General features: G+C 46.2%; 9 protein-coding genes across 9 annotated transcripts; 4 read left to right on the top strand and 5 right to left on the bottom strand.

Moving 5' to 3' along the window:
• Nucleotides 1-96: 96 nt before the first annotated feature.
• An16g03230 (hypothetical protein) lies at nucleotides 97-1,435 on the bottom strand (the record flags this gene model as incomplete). The annotated part of the gene is made up of 3 exons (XM_059745031.1): nucleotides 97-284; nucleotides 476-616; nucleotides 868-1,435. 3 exons carry the CDS (start codon nucleotides 1,433-1,435, stop codon nucleotides 97-99), a joined length of 897 nt encoding a protein of 298 aa, XP_059602729.1.
• A 903-nt stretch (nucleotides 1,436-2,338) lies between these two features.
• On the bottom strand, nucleotides 2,339-3,003 carry An16g03220 (uncharacterized protein; the record flags this gene model as incomplete). The annotated part of the gene is made up of 4 exons (XM_059745030.1): nucleotides 2,339-2,470; nucleotides 2,547-2,597; nucleotides 2,643-2,765; nucleotides 2,845-3,003. 4 exons carry the CDS (start codon nucleotides 3,001-3,003, stop codon nucleotides 2,339-2,341), a joined length of 465 nt encoding a protein of 154 aa, XP_059602728.1.
• Nucleotides 3,004-3,579: 576 nt separating this feature from the next.
• Nucleotides 3,580-4,364, bottom strand: An16g03210 (uncharacterized protein; the record flags this gene model as incomplete). The annotated part of the gene is made up of 3 exons (XM_059745029.1): nucleotides 3,580-3,653; nucleotides 3,884-4,000; nucleotides 4,061-4,364. The coding sequence occupies 3 exons, from the start codon at nucleotides 4,362-4,364 to the stop codon at nucleotides 3,580-3,582; spliced, it is 495 nt and encodes a 164-aa protein (XP_059602727.1).
• A 502-nt stretch (nucleotides 4,365-4,866) lies between these two features.
• An16g03200 (hypothetical protein) lies at nucleotides 4,867-6,511 on the top strand (the record flags this gene model as incomplete). Its single annotated transcript, XM_059745028.1, has 7 exons — nucleotides 4,867-4,959; nucleotides 5,024-5,102; nucleotides 5,138-5,161; nucleotides 5,196-5,400; nucleotides 5,700-5,722; nucleotides 5,987-6,341; nucleotides 6,475-6,511. 7 exons carry the CDS (start codon nucleotides 4,867-4,869, stop codon nucleotides 6,509-6,511), a joined length of 816 nt encoding a protein of 271 aa, XP_059602726.1.
• An 865-nt stretch (nucleotides 6,512-7,376) lies between these two features.
• An16g03195 (hypothetical protein) lies at nucleotides 7,377-7,712 on the top strand (the record flags this gene model as incomplete). Its single annotated transcript, XM_059745027.1, has 1 exon — nucleotides 7,377-7,712. The coding sequence occupies one exon, from the start codon at nucleotides 7,377-7,379 to the stop codon at nucleotides 7,710-7,712; it is 336 nt and encodes a 111-aa protein (XP_059602725.1).
• Nucleotides 7,713-7,877: 165 nt separating this feature from the next.
• Nucleotides 7,878-8,749, bottom strand: An16g03190 (uncharacterized protein; the record flags this gene model as incomplete). The annotated part of the gene is made up of 2 exons (XM_059745026.1): nucleotides 7,878-7,908; nucleotides 8,007-8,749. 2 exons carry the CDS (start codon nucleotides 8,747-8,749, stop codon nucleotides 7,878-7,880), a joined length of 774 nt encoding a protein of 257 aa, XP_059602724.1.
• Nucleotides 8,750-8,838: 89 nt separating this feature from the next.
• An16g03180 (hypothetical protein) lies at nucleotides 8,839-9,554 on the top strand (the record flags this gene model as incomplete). The annotated part of the gene is made up of 4 exons (XM_059745025.1): nucleotides 8,839-8,985; nucleotides 9,073-9,125; nucleotides 9,207-9,305; nucleotides 9,425-9,554. The coding sequence occupies 4 exons, from the start codon at nucleotides 8,839-8,841 to the stop codon at nucleotides 9,552-9,554; spliced, it is 429 nt and encodes a 142-aa protein (XP_059602723.1).
• A 1,172-nt stretch (nucleotides 9,555-10,726) lies between these two features.
• On the top strand, nucleotides 10,727-12,488 carry An16g03170 (hypothetical protein; the record flags this gene model as incomplete). The annotated part of the gene is made up of 8 exons (XM_059745024.1): nucleotides 10,727-10,893; nucleotides 11,009-11,050; nucleotides 11,319-11,377; nucleotides 11,583-11,696; nucleotides 11,797-11,963; nucleotides 12,040-12,103; nucleotides 12,169-12,238; nucleotides 12,338-12,488. 8 exons carry the CDS (start codon nucleotides 10,727-10,729, stop codon nucleotides 12,486-12,488), a joined length of 834 nt encoding a protein of 277 aa, XP_059602722.1.
• A 2,420-nt stretch (nucleotides 12,489-14,908) lies between these two features.
• On the bottom strand, nucleotides 14,909-15,539 carry An16g03160 (uncharacterized protein; the record flags this gene model as incomplete). The annotated part of the gene is made up of 4 exons (XM_059745023.1): nucleotides 14,909-15,052; nucleotides 15,201-15,251; nucleotides 15,389-15,427; nucleotides 15,537-15,539. 4 exons carry the CDS (start codon nucleotides 15,537-15,539, stop codon nucleotides 14,909-14,911), a joined length of 237 nt encoding a protein of 78 aa, XP_059602721.1.
• Between the last annotated feature and the right edge of the window lie 775 nt (nucleotides 15,540-16,314).

Below are 16,314 nucleotides of genomic sequence, written 5' to 3'. Positions count from 1 at the left end.
CACTGGATAGTTAGTAAGTGGGTTGGGTAGGGTGTCACCTGATGATATGATGGGATAGGGACGGCAAGTGTTTGCCATGCCTTGGCGGGCAGGATTCTAGTGGTGATGATGGAGGATTTGGAATGGGGAATTTTCGGATGATTGGGTTTGGACTGGGATCGGGTTCTTGGGTGTATTGTAGTGGAAAAGGGCGTTCCTTCGTTGAATATCTCGATGATGGGTGATTGGGATGGTGTCACGTGATATATTTGTCTGTGCTTCTGTTTCTATATCTATCCAGCGAGCTACAGGGGATAAGAGTTTTAGATATTGTGTTTAAATGTAATTATAATAGTTGTTTTGATGTCCTAAAAAGATTATATAGGAATGTTTTGCCAAGTAAATATTTGTACCATCAACAAAACATGCTCAAAAGCATCTGAGTATTATATAGCTGAATCCCGACGTGCTCTGAGAGCAAGCACAAGTGAAGTACCATCATTCAGATGCTCCTTAGCACCGAGTATACTTCTAGCCTTGTTTGGCCGAGCAGGCTGGCGGCGTGGTCTAAGAGCAAGCAAGAGCGATGATTTATCGCTCAGCTGCTTTCTCGAATCCGATATATCCTTATGATTCCCTGCACGAGCAATTAGAATCATCACAGCAAAACCAACAACCAAACCAGAACTTCAATTAAACATCCAAGGCAAGGAACAACCTCAATCCCATTCAAACAAGCCAGTATCAACATCAGGTTCATCTGAGTCATCATAACTGTCAATTCGAGCAGACAGCTAGCTGATCATGACCAGAACGCAGAACCAGGACGAACAGGAAGAACCATATTCTTATCCGACACCAACACATGTATAACAGAGTTCAACTCACTTTCGGACCCAGACTCAAATGCAGGATCATACCCCGGGCTAGGAGCATGTCTCCTCAACGCGCGCCGAAAAGTACGAAAGTACGTTCTCAGCATACACTCATTATTCGCAACCCAGTTGCTGCCCATCTTCTTAATATTTGTCTCGTCAGTGTGACTCCCCCGGAACCAAGCCTGTTTCTCTTCGTCAATGATAAGCCCCATTATTGCCTTTGAGGACGTCTTCTTCCAGTTGCGATGCCAGGATATCCGTAACGCTTCTTTGCATGCTTCTTCATGGGAGGAATGGCCGTATATAATTATCAAGCAGAGGTATCGCTTGGTGCGGTTGGCAACATCTCGGAAATAGAGCTTTTGGGCTTGGAAGAGCTCGTTCTCTTCTTCTGGATCGGGGCTGACTTCGAAGTTCTCAAACTCGTAGCTCTCGCTCTCGCTGGTTGGGAAGTATCGCTTGAGATTAAGGGGTAGGATTGGCCAGACGGGCTCGATGGTCTGTATAGCAGTATTAAACTCGAGGAGTTCGTTGGTCTCCGTGGATTCTCTGTACTCATATGCCTCTTCCCACTCCATGGTGTGACTGGAGTCGCTGCAGTAGCTGGACATTAGTATGAAGGTTGTGGTTGAAAAGAGAGGACATGAGGCGACTCGAACAGATTGGTGGGAGCACATTATCATGCTGCTGTATTAGTTATTTTATATATGTTTGTAGCCATATTACTCAGGAATAACCCGGAGATATCATGGAACGCCAATATTCCTCAAACAAAGCGAAGGAGTACTGCTTTTATTCTTTATATAATGGAGGACTTTTCTTTCACATGTTATATGAGGCCTACGCGGTATATACCACTTGTAAAAGTATCAGATGCTCGTTCGAGGGGAAAGCACTTAATAACAAATCCAAGGCTGAAAAGCTACGTTTGGGAATACGATGCTTTTATAGACCACTTCGAGGTGAGACTTGGTAAAGACTGTAGTGTTTTGCTTGTGCCTGCATTATAATATATATCAAGGCTGGATTCATCGACGAATCACCGGAATTCTCCGAATACTCAACGGGAGCAGGTATAAACCTCATATTTGCCGGTATTATCCAGCCATAGCATATCATTTCCTTCCTATTCTAGAAGGAGGCAGGAAGCCTTCGAAGTCTGTCAAGGTTGAGAAATCAAATTCTGCTGCTAAAATATGTACAATAATTCTAGTCATAGTATTAGTGCTATCACTCTCCAGTCCTTAAGCCACGCACTATAGTAAGAACTCGAAAGTTTAATTCCTTTCTGTACTGGTATTGATGGCTCTTTCAGATCTTATGACTGGCGAAAAGCGGAAGATTTTCTCTCAATTCTCGTCAGTGGTCTTCCTAGATGTCCATTAGAAACAAAGAGCTGTAACATCAACCCCACTTCATATATTCGTCACAATTCAGGTTAAATTTGGGCCATCATTGCTTGAAGCTTGTTATCCACTTAATCATTCCCTTCCCTTTGAGGTAAGCATTGTCTTCGGACGCCTTGTGACTGTGTCCCGTTTCCGGATCGAATGGTCGGTGTACATCACAGCTTGGGCGAACAAGTTGGAGCAGCATACTCCGTGTGATAGTGTCTGAAGTATTGGACGATGGAGCTCAGCTCTATTTGTGCCAGTCAGAATTGTTCAACTGCCTAGTGGTGAATCAAACCTTGCTGTTGATATCATCAGAGCCCACCAGCTTATATGTTGGTGTCTGATCCTCAAAGAGTAACGTCCATATCCTATTTAATTATCATAGAAGCACATTGCTTATCTTGCAATTGCCCATCTGTTGCTGGCTGGGCACATTGGGATCTTGGAAAATCCAGATTCTCGAAAGATGTTCCATCTCCGGACAAATCTGATTGATGAAGGCTTGAGGGCGACCCTAATACTGGAGAAGGATAAGAACAGACTACTGTTAGATCCAGTGATAGACCATCTCTAGTAGGAATACATAGCTGTACCACCAGACCGTGCCATTGTATGTTTTCGACTGGTTTCAGACAGTGGAATATCCCCGCCAGAACTTTGCAATACACCCGTGCATCTGACACTGTGCTTGAGGAGAGAAATGTCTCATTTCTGGGTTGCCTGCACGACGATGGGCAGACCCGAGTGGCCATTTTTGCTCAACCTGAGTGCAGTAGAGGATGCAAGACGATGTTCATGATTAGTCTTGTTAGCAGGCCTAGATTGTAGAGATTTTAACAAGTCTTCCAGCAGGAGCTCGCTAGCTAATGCTCTTTGAAAGATACCAGGCAGGCTTTATGCGGCCGAGGACAACTTTGATGTCCCACCTTTCGCTTCAGATAGCACGCGAACCAGCAAAGGACCGACGACTGCATAGTGCTTGAGGATCTGCATCAGCTCTTCTAGTCTCCCTGAAATGCTTAGTTGCACCACGATGTCCTCCGCTTCCGCTAGGTATTTGAGTACGCCGGCCACCTTTCCATCCCTCTCGCGGTCTCCGTGGGGGTCGTACCCCTCGCCGTACCTCTCCAGCAGTAGTGCGGTGCGCAAGAGAACATGGCCCGCTCCTTCTTTCTTTTACGTTCCCGCCATGCCGCGTCCATAAGCAGCAGGAACTCTGATAAACAGTCGAGAGGGCTGGGTTTCCTGTGCTTTGACACAGTATATAGAAGGACTGTTATCCTACCAGAAATTTAGCATCTAGCGATCTCTTATGCTTCTTTTGAACTCTAGATAGACTGCTTGCTCTGTTTTAGTTTCAAGTTTCCTCTCTGGGCAGCAGTCGACTGACCACGACCAGACTCTATTATCATGTCAGTTCTGGGTTGATATCGATAGTTATTAGACTATACTTACAGGCTCTAAGGGAGACTGCTGCTTTTGAGTCGCCATTTGGAGTATTTAGTAATCAATGAATTGTGAAAGCAGATTTATCACCGTCTGACTTTCGAATCATTGGTTCAAGACGTTCAACATCTGTGAGCCATAGACACGCGGCGGCAGCGGCATCAACACACTCGAGCTTTAACTTACTACTCAACTTTTCGATTAGTGAAGTCCGCCCAACACCAACTTCCGCAGGTTCTGCATGACCCATCGGAAATTCGGAACGAGAGGATCTGTGTTGTCTAGGGTCAGAACTTTGCGGTTCTTATCCCAATATGCGTCATATGCTTCCATTTGTTCCTGGGTAAATGGCACCTCATAGACCTGTTTTCACTACCGGTGGAATATCCTGACCGATTGTGCAGTCGGACCTAATCGGGATAACCGAAGCCATCATGCGGCGCACCATTAGTTGCCTGGGGAGAGTTCGCATGCGGGTTGCACTGGTCGCCTTGCTGATGGTCTGTGGAGAACTGTGCTTCTGGAAATATTTGATTGAGAGTAGGTGCTTTTGATTAGATGCCAGCTGTTCTGGATTCTGATCTAAAGGGATCGGTGTATTATGCAGCAGCAGCCGAGAATACTCCTTAAAATCTGTATTCTGATTGGTAAAAAACGGTGTAGCCATTATAAGCAAGTTGAATGCACCCTTTAACTACTGCATGGCTAGCGATAATCGATGTTGGAATCAAGGACCAAGTTCGTCATAGACCGATCGTTTTCTGGACCATTAGCGATTGGGTTGTGGTTGGGGCCGATTCAGTTATCTTTGTAAGACATATCATGCTCATGCATGTGTATATTGATGTGTCTAATCTGCCTGTAGGTTGTGAAGAACCCATATATAGAAACATATGCCATTTATACGAAGAGATGGCATTCTCGAAGGGAGACGACGCTGCCAACCGCAGTTTAGGCGAGGGGATCATATTTCCTGCATAAATCTTGATTATTGCGGGGAACAAACTGAACTCGCCTACGTCGCAATAGTCATATTTGGCTCCACGCGGTCAGGAACGCTATTATATCTCTTTCGTATATATATTCGACAGTAATACGCCGCATACTTTGGCTGTAGTCCTGGCGTGCCCCCTCTAGAGAAGACGCAGCGTAACAATACTACCACATGTATGGAAAGATGTCACCCCCTTCCTCAACTAGAGGAGCAATTCTTAACCAGAGTATGGCTTGAGAAGTCTAAAAAATTAGCGGATATCAAGATAGTACCGCTTTGATTTTATATCAGCAGAGGTGCGTGACCAGATGAGATTCGCGTTCAGTCTTTAGTTATTTCCGGGACATAAGGGCTTCCAAGCATTCTCTCACAGCAATAGCTGTCTGTGGGTTCATACTGGCCGGACAATGAGTCTTCCTGATCGTCTTCAGATCGGAAAATTATAGATACGACCATTCTGTATTCCACCAGTCAGTCTGGCCAGCTAATAGATGAGCTGTGCAGATCATGGGGACATTAGTTCGACTCCACGAAGGAAAACCGCCACCGATATACTGTACTTTGGTGGTCTATGTCCAGGCTTCTCTCCGTCAGGAAGGCCATGGCATAATATAAAGATGGAGGTACACACCCATCATACTTCTATAACAATACCCCAATGTCAATCTAGAAGCTATTCACCACTTGAGACCACTCTGTTTCGATCCCGGTTCATGATCCCCTACCCTTCTTTCCTTTAACCGATGAGGCGAAGGCAGGGGCATTCGTTTTCGACATGAGATATCATCTAACTCCACTCATCGTTATCTAGCATAAGGCTTGATTTGGAATGGCAGGACCAGGCAGAGAGCACAGTTCATCCTCCGTCATTGAACTATATGTCCAGGAGGGATTTCGCTATGTTTGTCGTTGCTGGATGAATCATTGTCATTGTCGCTAAGCCGGTGCACATCATTATTATTGTCTCGAAGTAGTAAGGTAGTATTTTGGAAACAGGTTATTGTGTAGACACCAGGGAAAGCCTCAAACGGGTTGAACGTGTTTGGTTATGTATACTAGATGTATACTACCATGGCGTAGTTGAAGTCCATATAGAGTAGCTTTCAGATAAGTAATAGTAGATATCAGAGTAGATGTAGGAAAGAATAAAGAGAAAGAAGATTAGAAACAAAATATTATAAAGTATCGACCGGGCAGCGTGAATCATCATCGCCCCCTTCAACTATACCATTGTCAATCTCCAAAATATTCATCCTCCAGATTGAATACGACACAGCCAACCCACTCGTGAATAGCAACCAATCCTACGCTCTCATATCACCAACCCAACCAGCCCACGCCACCACCGGCAGAAGCAAAAGAAAGAATAACAAAAAGCAAAGATACACGCACACACACATCACTTCGACTCCGCACTCCCTGGCCCAGATGCCAACCAACACCAGCACATCACCTTCCAAATTCATGTCATCTCCACTTCCGATCATCTTCTACCTACAAATCATCCCAGCCCATCAACGCCTATGAACAAAACAACCAAACAAGCCAGCACCAAGACAAGTTACTCGGATGGAAGCTTCTCTCCCATTCTCAACTGCAAGCCAGGAGCGATCATCATACATATGACAAGGAACATTGCATTGCATGCATGTAAGTACGTAAGTCCTATGCACAACTGCAATAGTTTCTTATCATCGCCACGAAATTTGCTTCTTAATATGTGGATACTGATACTGATCTTCGTTGCCATTTTAGATGTTAAGTGCTGGTGAGAACAAGTTAGTATATTTCCATTATGTTATGGTAGTACGGTATCCTAATTAGTAGTCATTAAGTTGGTTAGTTGCTTGTTGTGATTTGAACGAGGTGGTGGTAGATAGATACGTGTATATAGTAGGGCGGGCAGACGGACTGACCGACAGGGTAGGTCTATCATGAATAACAATAAATCAGTAGTGGGACTGCAGAAGAGAGGGCCCTAAACCCTGCCAACAGACTGCTTTTTTCTCCTGTTGTAGGCTGGGTTGGTGCGCTGAGCGATGGTATGGATCCGTGATGGACCATGTCTTGTTGGCCAGGCTGATGCTTCATGTTGTGCCAGGTTTGACAGCGTTGGGACACAGTACAGACTGCCGTGTCAGTCACTTACGCTGTATACAGTTACATTAGTCGGCTGAAGTGGAATCTAATGGAAGAGGTAGGCGCAGAGATAAGATTGTAGCATTACTGGGCGCTAATTCTTGCCACTGGACGGGAGGATGTATGAATCGATCCTGGTCTGGAGTATACGACTGCGTCTACTGCAAATACAAGTAGTTGGATTCGAATTCTGATCTGTTGTATTCAAGGTGTACCATCGCAGCCCAACCGCCGGTCGTGACCGATCCCAATGCAATTATCAACAACAATGCAGCACACGAAATCACACAAGACATTTAAAAAGAGACCCCACCCATGCTGTATAGCAATGCTCCTCTTGTACAACGCCGATCCATTTCAAGCCTGCCTGGGACCAACGGATCAAAGCAAACCCAGGGAATAAACCACACAAGTGTCGTAAACATGACCATTCCAATCTGAACAGTGTCAAACCAAGGCAATATGCTAATCGTATACAACAAAAAAAGGAAATAGAAAAGAAGAGATCGACAGCATGAGGATCTAATTTCGTTAAAAGAACTGAAAATGCCACCAGCACGCTACGCAGTGAAGACCCGGTCCAGTTGCCGGAGTGCGCGCATGTCTTCTCCCCCAAACCCGATCTTTTCGCTGGGAATGTCCCGGGGTCCCTCGGCGCGTCCTGCGGCCGGGGCTGGGGGCGCGGCGATCGACGGCAATCCACCAGAAGGCGCGCCGTTCATCAGCGCACCGATGCTGGGCACGGTAGTGCCGGTGCTGGCTTCCAGTGGCTTGGGTGCCATCGTACTTGGCGGAGGAATTTGTACGCTAGTGGACGGTGGCTGGCTGATAAGCTGGGGACTGCGCGCAATCGATGGGATGCCGTTGCTGTGCGGCATATGATGTGGCTGCGTGCGGGGTGACGTTCTCGCGATCTCGCGAGGCGGGCCAAGCTCTGGTGGACTCGGGCGGTGAAGAAGCTCGTGCGCTCCTGGCGGCACTCGTGGTGACCGGCTTGCAAGCACCTGCACGCTGGACGGTTGATGGAGAGATGGCGCCATCGTGACTTCAGCTACATGTACCGGCCGCTCGTGGTGTGCTGGCAATCCCGGTGGTTGCGGAGGCGGCAAGGGCGTACCAGGAGGCACAGCAGCCTGGTGGCCATATGGCATTTGGCCATTGGGCTGAGACACTGACGGAAGGTAAGAGGGATAGTGGACCGGAACGGGCGGAGTAGCCAGCGGAGTCGGAGGCCATGTATATGAGGGAGTGTATGGCGCCGCGTGCGCAGCCGGAGAGCGTCCATAGGGTGCCATGGGATGAGGCGGCACGTATGCGGCACCGGCCATGGGACCACGAGTCACAACGGGGAGATTCTGTTGATCATTCACAGTAGACTCCGGATAAAGGCCCTTCTGAGGACGCACATGCCGCAAGTTGGGGTCCGTCGACGGCTGTTGAAGATTGGCGGCAGAAGGATGTGACCTCGAGTAGTAACTGATAAGATGGAGGTGCTGGCCGGTAGATGTCGTAATGCTGAAGGATTGTTTCATTAAGCCATCAGGCTTGTAGCGGTAGCCGTCCGGCCCTTCATCCGCACCATCTCCACGGTCATCGTCACTGCCTCGTGTGCTTTCTGGCGTTTTACCAGCTCTGGACATCGTAGTCTGAGCTACACCAGTCCCGCCCCGTTTGCCTTCCATCTCGCGATATGTTAGGAAGCTTCCCGATACGCGACTGGCACTCCATGACTTCCCATCGGTCCATCTTCGCATGCCCGCTTCGCGTTCATCCCAGACAAAGACTGACCCGGAACGAATTAATTGACGTTCCTTCTCGGATAAACGTCTCTGTACGCGGGGGAGAAGGCCAATGCGACAAGCTTCGAAGAGGATGATAGCGTCCGCAGGAGTGCGGACGTGCCCGTGATACGTCTCCATCCACCTTCGGTGATCTGTGTAGGTCCCCGTGATGACTGTTGGTTTAAGCGCTAGGACCGGGGGTTTCGTAGGGTGAAAAATGTTGAAAGATGTGCCGGAATGCAGGCAATCTAGATGAGGTCGGAAGTCAAACAACGGCTGTGCAGAAGCCGTTCAAGAAACACCGTTCAAGCGTGCGATATTCCCGGAACAGGAAACAAAAGGCCAAGCTTCAAGAGAAGGTGAGAGATGAGCAGGTGCTGTGAAGAACCCACTGCGGAAAATAATCTAAAGGGTCAAGATACAACATTAATTTCCCATCTATGTGATTGAAGAATGGATAGGGTGGAGGAGTGGAGTTGGAGGGGAGGGGAGGGGAGGACAGAGGGGATGGAATGTAAAGAAACCAGGGCAGCAAGGAAGGGGATAGGAAACAAGGAGTGGGGAGGGCCTGATAGGAGAATAAAGAAGAATGCAGGCAGGCGGAGGTTGAGCGTTATACAAACGCCGCTGAGACAAGGGGAGCTACAACATGCAAAGGCCGAGCAGGTACAGGCAAGACTTACCGTGGCGGAAGGTAGTGCGTTGTGGTCGCAGTTGAAATCGATCTTGGATGCAGCAAGGCGGGCGACAGACTGTTTAGTGGGTGATGATAGAAGGAGAAACGTCAACACCAAGGTTGGTATTCAGTTATAGGAGCAGTAGATGGGGGATGGTTGAAGGTCGCAAGTCGCAGCAAGTCGCAGTAGAAAGAGAAGAAGGGGAGAGGGATCGTGGTAGTAATAATAAGAATAATAATTCAGCTACTTTACTACTACTAAACTAAACTAATCGGAACCCGAATAAAAAAAATTATTATCATAATAAAAAATAAATAATAATAATAATAATAACCAAAAGGGAAAAGAAAAAAGAGAAAAGCAATAATGCTTACTCGAAGAATTAGCATTAGAGATAGGGTGGGGAACCGACTTAACTCTGAACCCCACAAGGTCAAGCAGTGGTTTTTATTGAAAGACCATGTAATAATAAATGAAATTAGGTGATGGGGATTTCCTTTTTGTGCAGGGTGGGAGTGACTAAGACTGGCGTATGTATTTGATTAAAAACCAATTTAGCGAAGAGCTCCCGGAAAAAGAATTCTCATGACCATTATTCTGATTATTGATGTTTTCTTTTTTTTTTCAGTTGAATTATTATTTTCTCGTATATTCTCATTCCATTAGTGGCCTCTCCTCTCTGACAATACACCTTTTCAAAACAGCAGACAAGAAGAACAAGACAAGGTCAGAGGACTAATTGCTTGGGCCTCTCTCTAGGCGCTGGCCATACCGAGAATCAACCAGACGAAAGAAACGACCCCCCCGAAAAAGTGGGTAAATAGGAGCCGGCTGCAGCAAATGATCTCATCCGACTGATATTTAGTTGCTGGATTCATCACAAACAAATAGAACCTTGTTTTTAACCTTTTCTTTTTCGCCTGATGAGTATCCATGGTTCTGGGGAGCGAGGCTGGCTGGTGTGGACACCGGTGGAGGCTTCGGTTCTTCTTTTCTCTTTCTTTCTCTCTTCTGCTGCTGGGACCTTTCCATGGGGCTTAAGATTACTCCGTTTGTGTCTTACCTCTGATTGTTACCATATACTAACCAGGTCAGATCCAGTCAATCTCACTGTAAGAAGTAAGAAGGGATTTAATTATAGCCGAGCGTGCCCACCTTTTTCCCCCTCCCTCCTTATCTTAGAAACAAAGAATAGTAATCAAATGAGTGTGATCGCACCCAGGGTGAATAATGAGATATGAACAAAAGGGGGCGCGCGGAGGGAGGGGTGGGAGGGGGGAAATAAAGAGACTTCCGGTGGTGGAGTCTAAACCAAGCTTAGCGATGTGCCCGGTATGACTATCAAGTATGGGACATGGAGCACAGCATGAATAGTTAAAGGACGCCTTTATACATTGGTATATACAGATGGAGTAACTGTGTACATACTATGTACATGATGGGTGACACAAACTCCTGCTTACAGGGCTGGAGGATTCCCACATACCAGATGTCCATTCCGCAGCAAGCATGCTGCACACTGATTGAGCTTCCCGTCCGTATCATGACGACGGAAGGATACCATGATAGTCGTGGCGGCCCTCCTTACGCGGTTTGGCTTCTCCGGTGACAGTCGATCGACCATATCTTGACCGGTCTGCTGCTTGGAGGCTTGGAGGTTTCTTGGCTCCAGTAAAACCCATGATTCAGAAAATTGAGAATATTCTCAGTAATCAAACAGGGAAAGTCCAAAATATTACCGTATTACACTAGGAAGATACCAGTGGCGCTCTGATCGCTTGATACCAACCGGAAATTGATTAGTGCGCGACTTTCTGAAGCTTAAGCTTAATCCAACACGAGGAACCTTAAGCTCGCTTAGAAGAAGAGACATGGCCCCCCCTCCACTGTGGCTGGGGTTCCACTTGTTCCATGGTCGCTTTTATTAGTCCCTCTGGGTTTTATGTTTGAATTTCTCATAATTATGCCTCCGGATATCCGGCGTGTGCACAATATTAATAAAAGTAAAACCTTTTTTTCCGTTTTGCCAGCTCCATCCGAACCTGTGTCTGGATTTGGACCCCTACGCGATCGCCAATCATGCATCTGGGTTTGGGTGGTGGCCATCATCATCATAACTTTGCGGCATTCTCGTGTTCATCTGATCTCTCTTTGGAGGGCCTCTGTATCGTCTAGAAGAACTTTAGCACAGACCTTGTTCCATGCCCCCGATTCGTAATCGGTATCGGATGGGGAATACGACACGCATTTCTTTTTATGATTATTTAGGGTTAGACTATCCCCGGGTTACGCAGCGGTTCCGCCCGAAAGTGACCCTTTCGGGCCAAAACTGACGACATTTTCGCCCTTGTACGCTCGCCTGCCTTTGCCGTTTTGCCGTTATTTAGGCTTCGTGACTGGATTTTCGGGTCCTTTTATTTTACTTTGTGCTTTTCACTTTTTATTCCCTTTCCGCTGACATTCTTGACTCGTTAATTCCGTGCTCTCGGACTTTCGGCTTCTCGGCAGATGACAACAGCCACTGTGGCGATTCGTACTCGTATCGGGGCGAGCACCTGATCCCGCAAAGGGAATTTCTTTCCCCTCTGATTAGCAGTTTCTTTGTCGCCGCAGTAAAACCAGTCCTATTACAGGTAGAAGATGGTTGTAAGATAGGCCCGATATTGGTTGGTCACGTTAAGCATTCTGACTAACGTTTTTCTCGGACTCTAACTCCGGCTGCCATTACTTTCAACCTATCGTTGGACCCAGGCTTTTCTCTCCATGCGTCTGAACACCTATCCTGGTCTCAAGCAGGGATCAACTGAGCTTACCAGTGACAAGCGCCAGGCAGATGATTTTTTTTTTTTCTTGTCTGCTGAATGCGTCCCCCTTTTTCAGCTGAGAATTTATCCGCTGGACCAAACATCAAGTCATTCTCTGTGAAAAAGCTTGACAACTCTTATCCGGGGTGATGGTTCGCATGGCATACTGTCCGATAAGTATGATAGTGGGCCCTCCCTTTTTCTTTCCCCTCTTCAAAAACGCCTCTCCTTACTCAGGTAGGCAGGTCTTCAGCTCTGGGCGCCAAAGTGAAACCCAGCCAGAAGCAGAACAAGGGAACTCCGACAGGCAAAGAGAAGAACGAAGAACTTAAAAAAGCCAGTCTAGGATCAGTCATATGCAAATCAATCGGCCACGTAAGACCAGAGCATAGCTGATCTGCTCGCGACTTATCATACTCCAATCAGCGGGCGTGACCTCCCCGGCGGCGCTCGACCGGGAAATTCGCGTCGCTCATAGTCCGGAGCTTATTGTCCAGTAACATTGATTAGGACTCGATAAAGTTGCGGGCGCAATTCAACCAGGATCGAGCTTTGTCCGTTGCTTCATTCTTTGCCTGAAATTACTCCGTACTTTAATTTTAACTGAAGGTTTGCCTTCTTCTCATTCTTCTGCTTTGATTAGCTTCATTCCACATTGGCAACGTTGATCAAACACTATCAGCTTTGACATATTATCTTGGTCTTGCACAGCCCTCTTCCATTACCACCCATAATCCACCGTTCCAGGCTTCAGCTTTTCACTTTATTATTACACCTTGGCGCTAACGGAGGTTCATGATCGAGTAGAATCGAAAATAACCACACTAACAGAAAGTATCCGACCAAGCCGGCTAGGCTACTAAATTATTACCATTTCCCTTTCTTTATCACAGTAGTGATTATAATCGAATCGGAAAAAGGAAATAATAAGAATAATAAAAGAATAATTAAAAAAAGAAACACGAACTGAAACATGGATGAAAAAGGAAGTTTCACCCATCCGGGCGCTTCCCAAATGACTACTTACTACTTCATAAAGAAAGTGTCAGAGAGGAGGGGGGTGTGAGATAGATACGTTACAGCTTACAAGGGCCCAACCACAACTAACTAACTAGTAGACTAACTACCAGCAGCGCCATCACCACTAACTCCTGGAACTATAGCGCAGCCGTACTACTGACTAGCGTTCAGGATAAGCGTATCGCCAACAAAGTCGGTCGCATCCTGGCCGATTTTCTTGGCCCTCCTTGGCTGGCCCACATCAGGATGCGTAAATTATTCGAGCCAAGCGATTCTGGCGGAGGTGGTCAGGAGTTGCTGCTGACACTAAGCTATACTAGTACTTACAGGGCTGGGCTGGGTTGCAGCTGATGTCTCACATGGGGCAAATAGGAGATAAAAGAAACAAGACCTTCTTCGATGAAGGATGCGACTGTTGTTATTAATTTAGATTAATTCCTGGATGACCACGTCCGGTGCAAGGTACGGCGTATCAGGCTTCACAAGGCAGTTGGAGTAGTAACTAAGAAAGTAGTAAGTTAAGTAGGCTGATGTTCTACTTGGATTATGAAGGACCTGTTTACATTATCTAACTACAAGTTACCAGCAGTAGTACTGTGTAAGTATGTTTGGGGCCAAATATGTTTCCCTAGTTATTCACGCAACAAAGTCGTTAGGTAACACCTATACTACCTATGCAGGAATCACAAACCCATCCAAGTCACGAACCGGTGGTATGTTAGATTAGTTTGGTACTACTGGGTAGCTAGCTTGCTGCACCTTGTGTTCAGTGCCACAACAACCCAAGTATGGGATAGGATAGTATACATAATGTAATGTGTGTACACCCTGCGATCATGTTGTGGGACTTCACTAATGTATGTTCTCCGCCTGGATGCTCAAACTCCTAGTTTAGCGAAGTAGTAGGGTGACACTCACTCACATTGCTAGATCCAACGCAACTCCCGATTTGATTTCCGACGTCTCCCATCCCACTCTGGCGCCTATGGCGGACAATAGCTATAGCACCTACATATCACTTGCATAGCCTTGTTTTTTGGAATTGCTCGCCCCTCTTTTTCTTTGCTTCTTTACTTTTCTTTCTCTCTCTCTCCACCCATGTATGCAAGGCGATGCGGAGAGTCCGGAGTACCACCATACCTATCTGAAAATAGATCACCGGGTGTGTATGTATGTATGTACTCACTTACATCCATACATCTATCCATACATTGTGAACTGATCGTCTTCCCTTGGGCTGGCTGGAGGTTCTGTGCAGCGAACCTGTCGATATTCTGTTGAACAATGATGTCAGAAGGCAGATGAATGTTATTATTCTTTTGCTTTTACTATTTGTTTTTACTTTTCTCTGCTTTCCTTTTCTTCACACACTTAAAACGGTATTTGCTCGTACCACTGAACTCTACCCTTCCCATGCAACGGACGATCATAAGTAGTAGTCCGGGGAGATAGATACAACAGAGAATGAGAGTTTTCACACACTTTTTCAAGAATATGTATGGAACCAAACAAACGCTCGCCCTCCCTTCCCCTCCCCACCCAGCGTGTCACGGACAGTTAGTTGGCGATACAATCAAGCTTTTTCGCCTCCCAGGCGAGGGATATTAACCGTGTGTGTGTAATGTGAACAAGAAACCTTGTTTGTAGCCCATACCCAAGGTACCATGACACCTTAAGTGTGTCGACTGAATCTCATTCTCCATCACCGACCAATCGGACTTTGAGCGCGACTCAAGAAGCGCAAAGACTAGACTAGACCAGACTAACTAACTAACTAGTGTGGATTGTTCACTGGTCTACTGTGACTGATTCCATAATTTTCGGACAGAGCTTGCCCGGAGCGAGCGAGACTGTGTGTCTGCTTTTCTAATTAAGCGGCTGTCTGCGGTTCTTGCGAGGGGCGTTTTAGTTACTCCGTCCGTGGATTCAGCTGAACTGGACTATTTGCTGTAGAAGATGTATCTACTAGTGAAGTAAGTGAGTGAGTAAAATATGTAGGTAGGTAGTGGTAGGGTGGCTAGAAAGTTCGCTGATCGGGGAGGAGCTCTAAAGTTAATTTCCCTTCCAGTTCGCCTTCAACTTACTTACCAGGCAAGCGAGGCAGTCAGTGACATGGTTTGGATCAACCTGGAACCCGCACTATCATCTAAGTAGGTAGGTAGATAGGTAGGGACGCTGCGCGTTCCGGACAAATGCGCAATGAATCGCTAATCAATTAGACCCGTCCAATTCAAAAACCATCTATCTGTACTCTGTAGCTTTTAAAGTTATCATACTGTAGTAGCCTGTGTAATAGGCAAACGCCCTTTCCGTACCTACTTAATCTATTGTGTCTATCTAGTGTGTCTATCTATCTATGGTTTAGAAAAAAAAAAGTCAGTGTGATCTCCATAACATAATACAAATATTGCTTATTTATTTTACCATTTTTCTTTTATCTCCCCTGAGTTCCCTTGCATAAACTCACGTCACACAAGAACAAACTTGCTTCTGGGAATTTTGTGAGTCAAGATTTTTTATAGTTACCCGCTACCAATGTATGTATGCATGCCTGGATTTACTCCTTAGGCTCGGTTATGCTCCAATGCAACCCTTGATTCGGAAAAAGTTTCTAAAATGCCAAGGGTGTTAGAGGAGGGGGGGAGGGTTGTGTAAACAGAAACAGAAGAAGAGGAGCCATTTTGTGAAACGTTGCACGGGCTTATCTCCACTAGCATAATTTGTTTAAGGTAGATTATTTTCCCTTTCTTTCTTACTGGGAGAAATGGTGGGAGGGAATAATAGTCAGGCAATTCCATTCATCCGTGTTTCCTCAATAATTGCGATGTTGGGTTTGACCCGTGTAATATGTATGTATGTATGTATCGTGGGAGATTGACGCTTTGATTCAATTTTTTGTAAGTTTCTTTTTTTTTTCCCTTGACAGTCGCCTAAGTGGACTTTTTTGGATAATTAGATTAAGGTGTCATCGTGTTGGATGACGCGCTTGGACTTTGACGGTAGGCGTGGGTGGACGTGGGGGGGGGGTGGCTGTAATTTATTTTATTTTATTCTATTGTATTTCGCTTTAATCTAAGTCAATGTAACTGTTATGCAGGAATTTTCCAGGCAAGATGGAGCTTGTTGTTTGCTATTGTTATGGCAAAGGCAATGGCACTTATTTGTTGCTGTTGCTGTTGCTGTTGCTGTCAAAGCGATTAAC

The sequence above is a fragment of the Aspergillus niger genome (assembly GCF_000002855.4).
Source record: "Aspergillus niger supercontig An16".
NCBI classification, from domain to species: domain Eukaryota; kingdom Fungi; phylum Ascomycota; class Eurotiomycetes; order Eurotiales; family Aspergillaceae; genus Aspergillus; species Aspergillus niger.
This window is presented reverse-complemented; position numbering and strand designations above follow the sequence as displayed.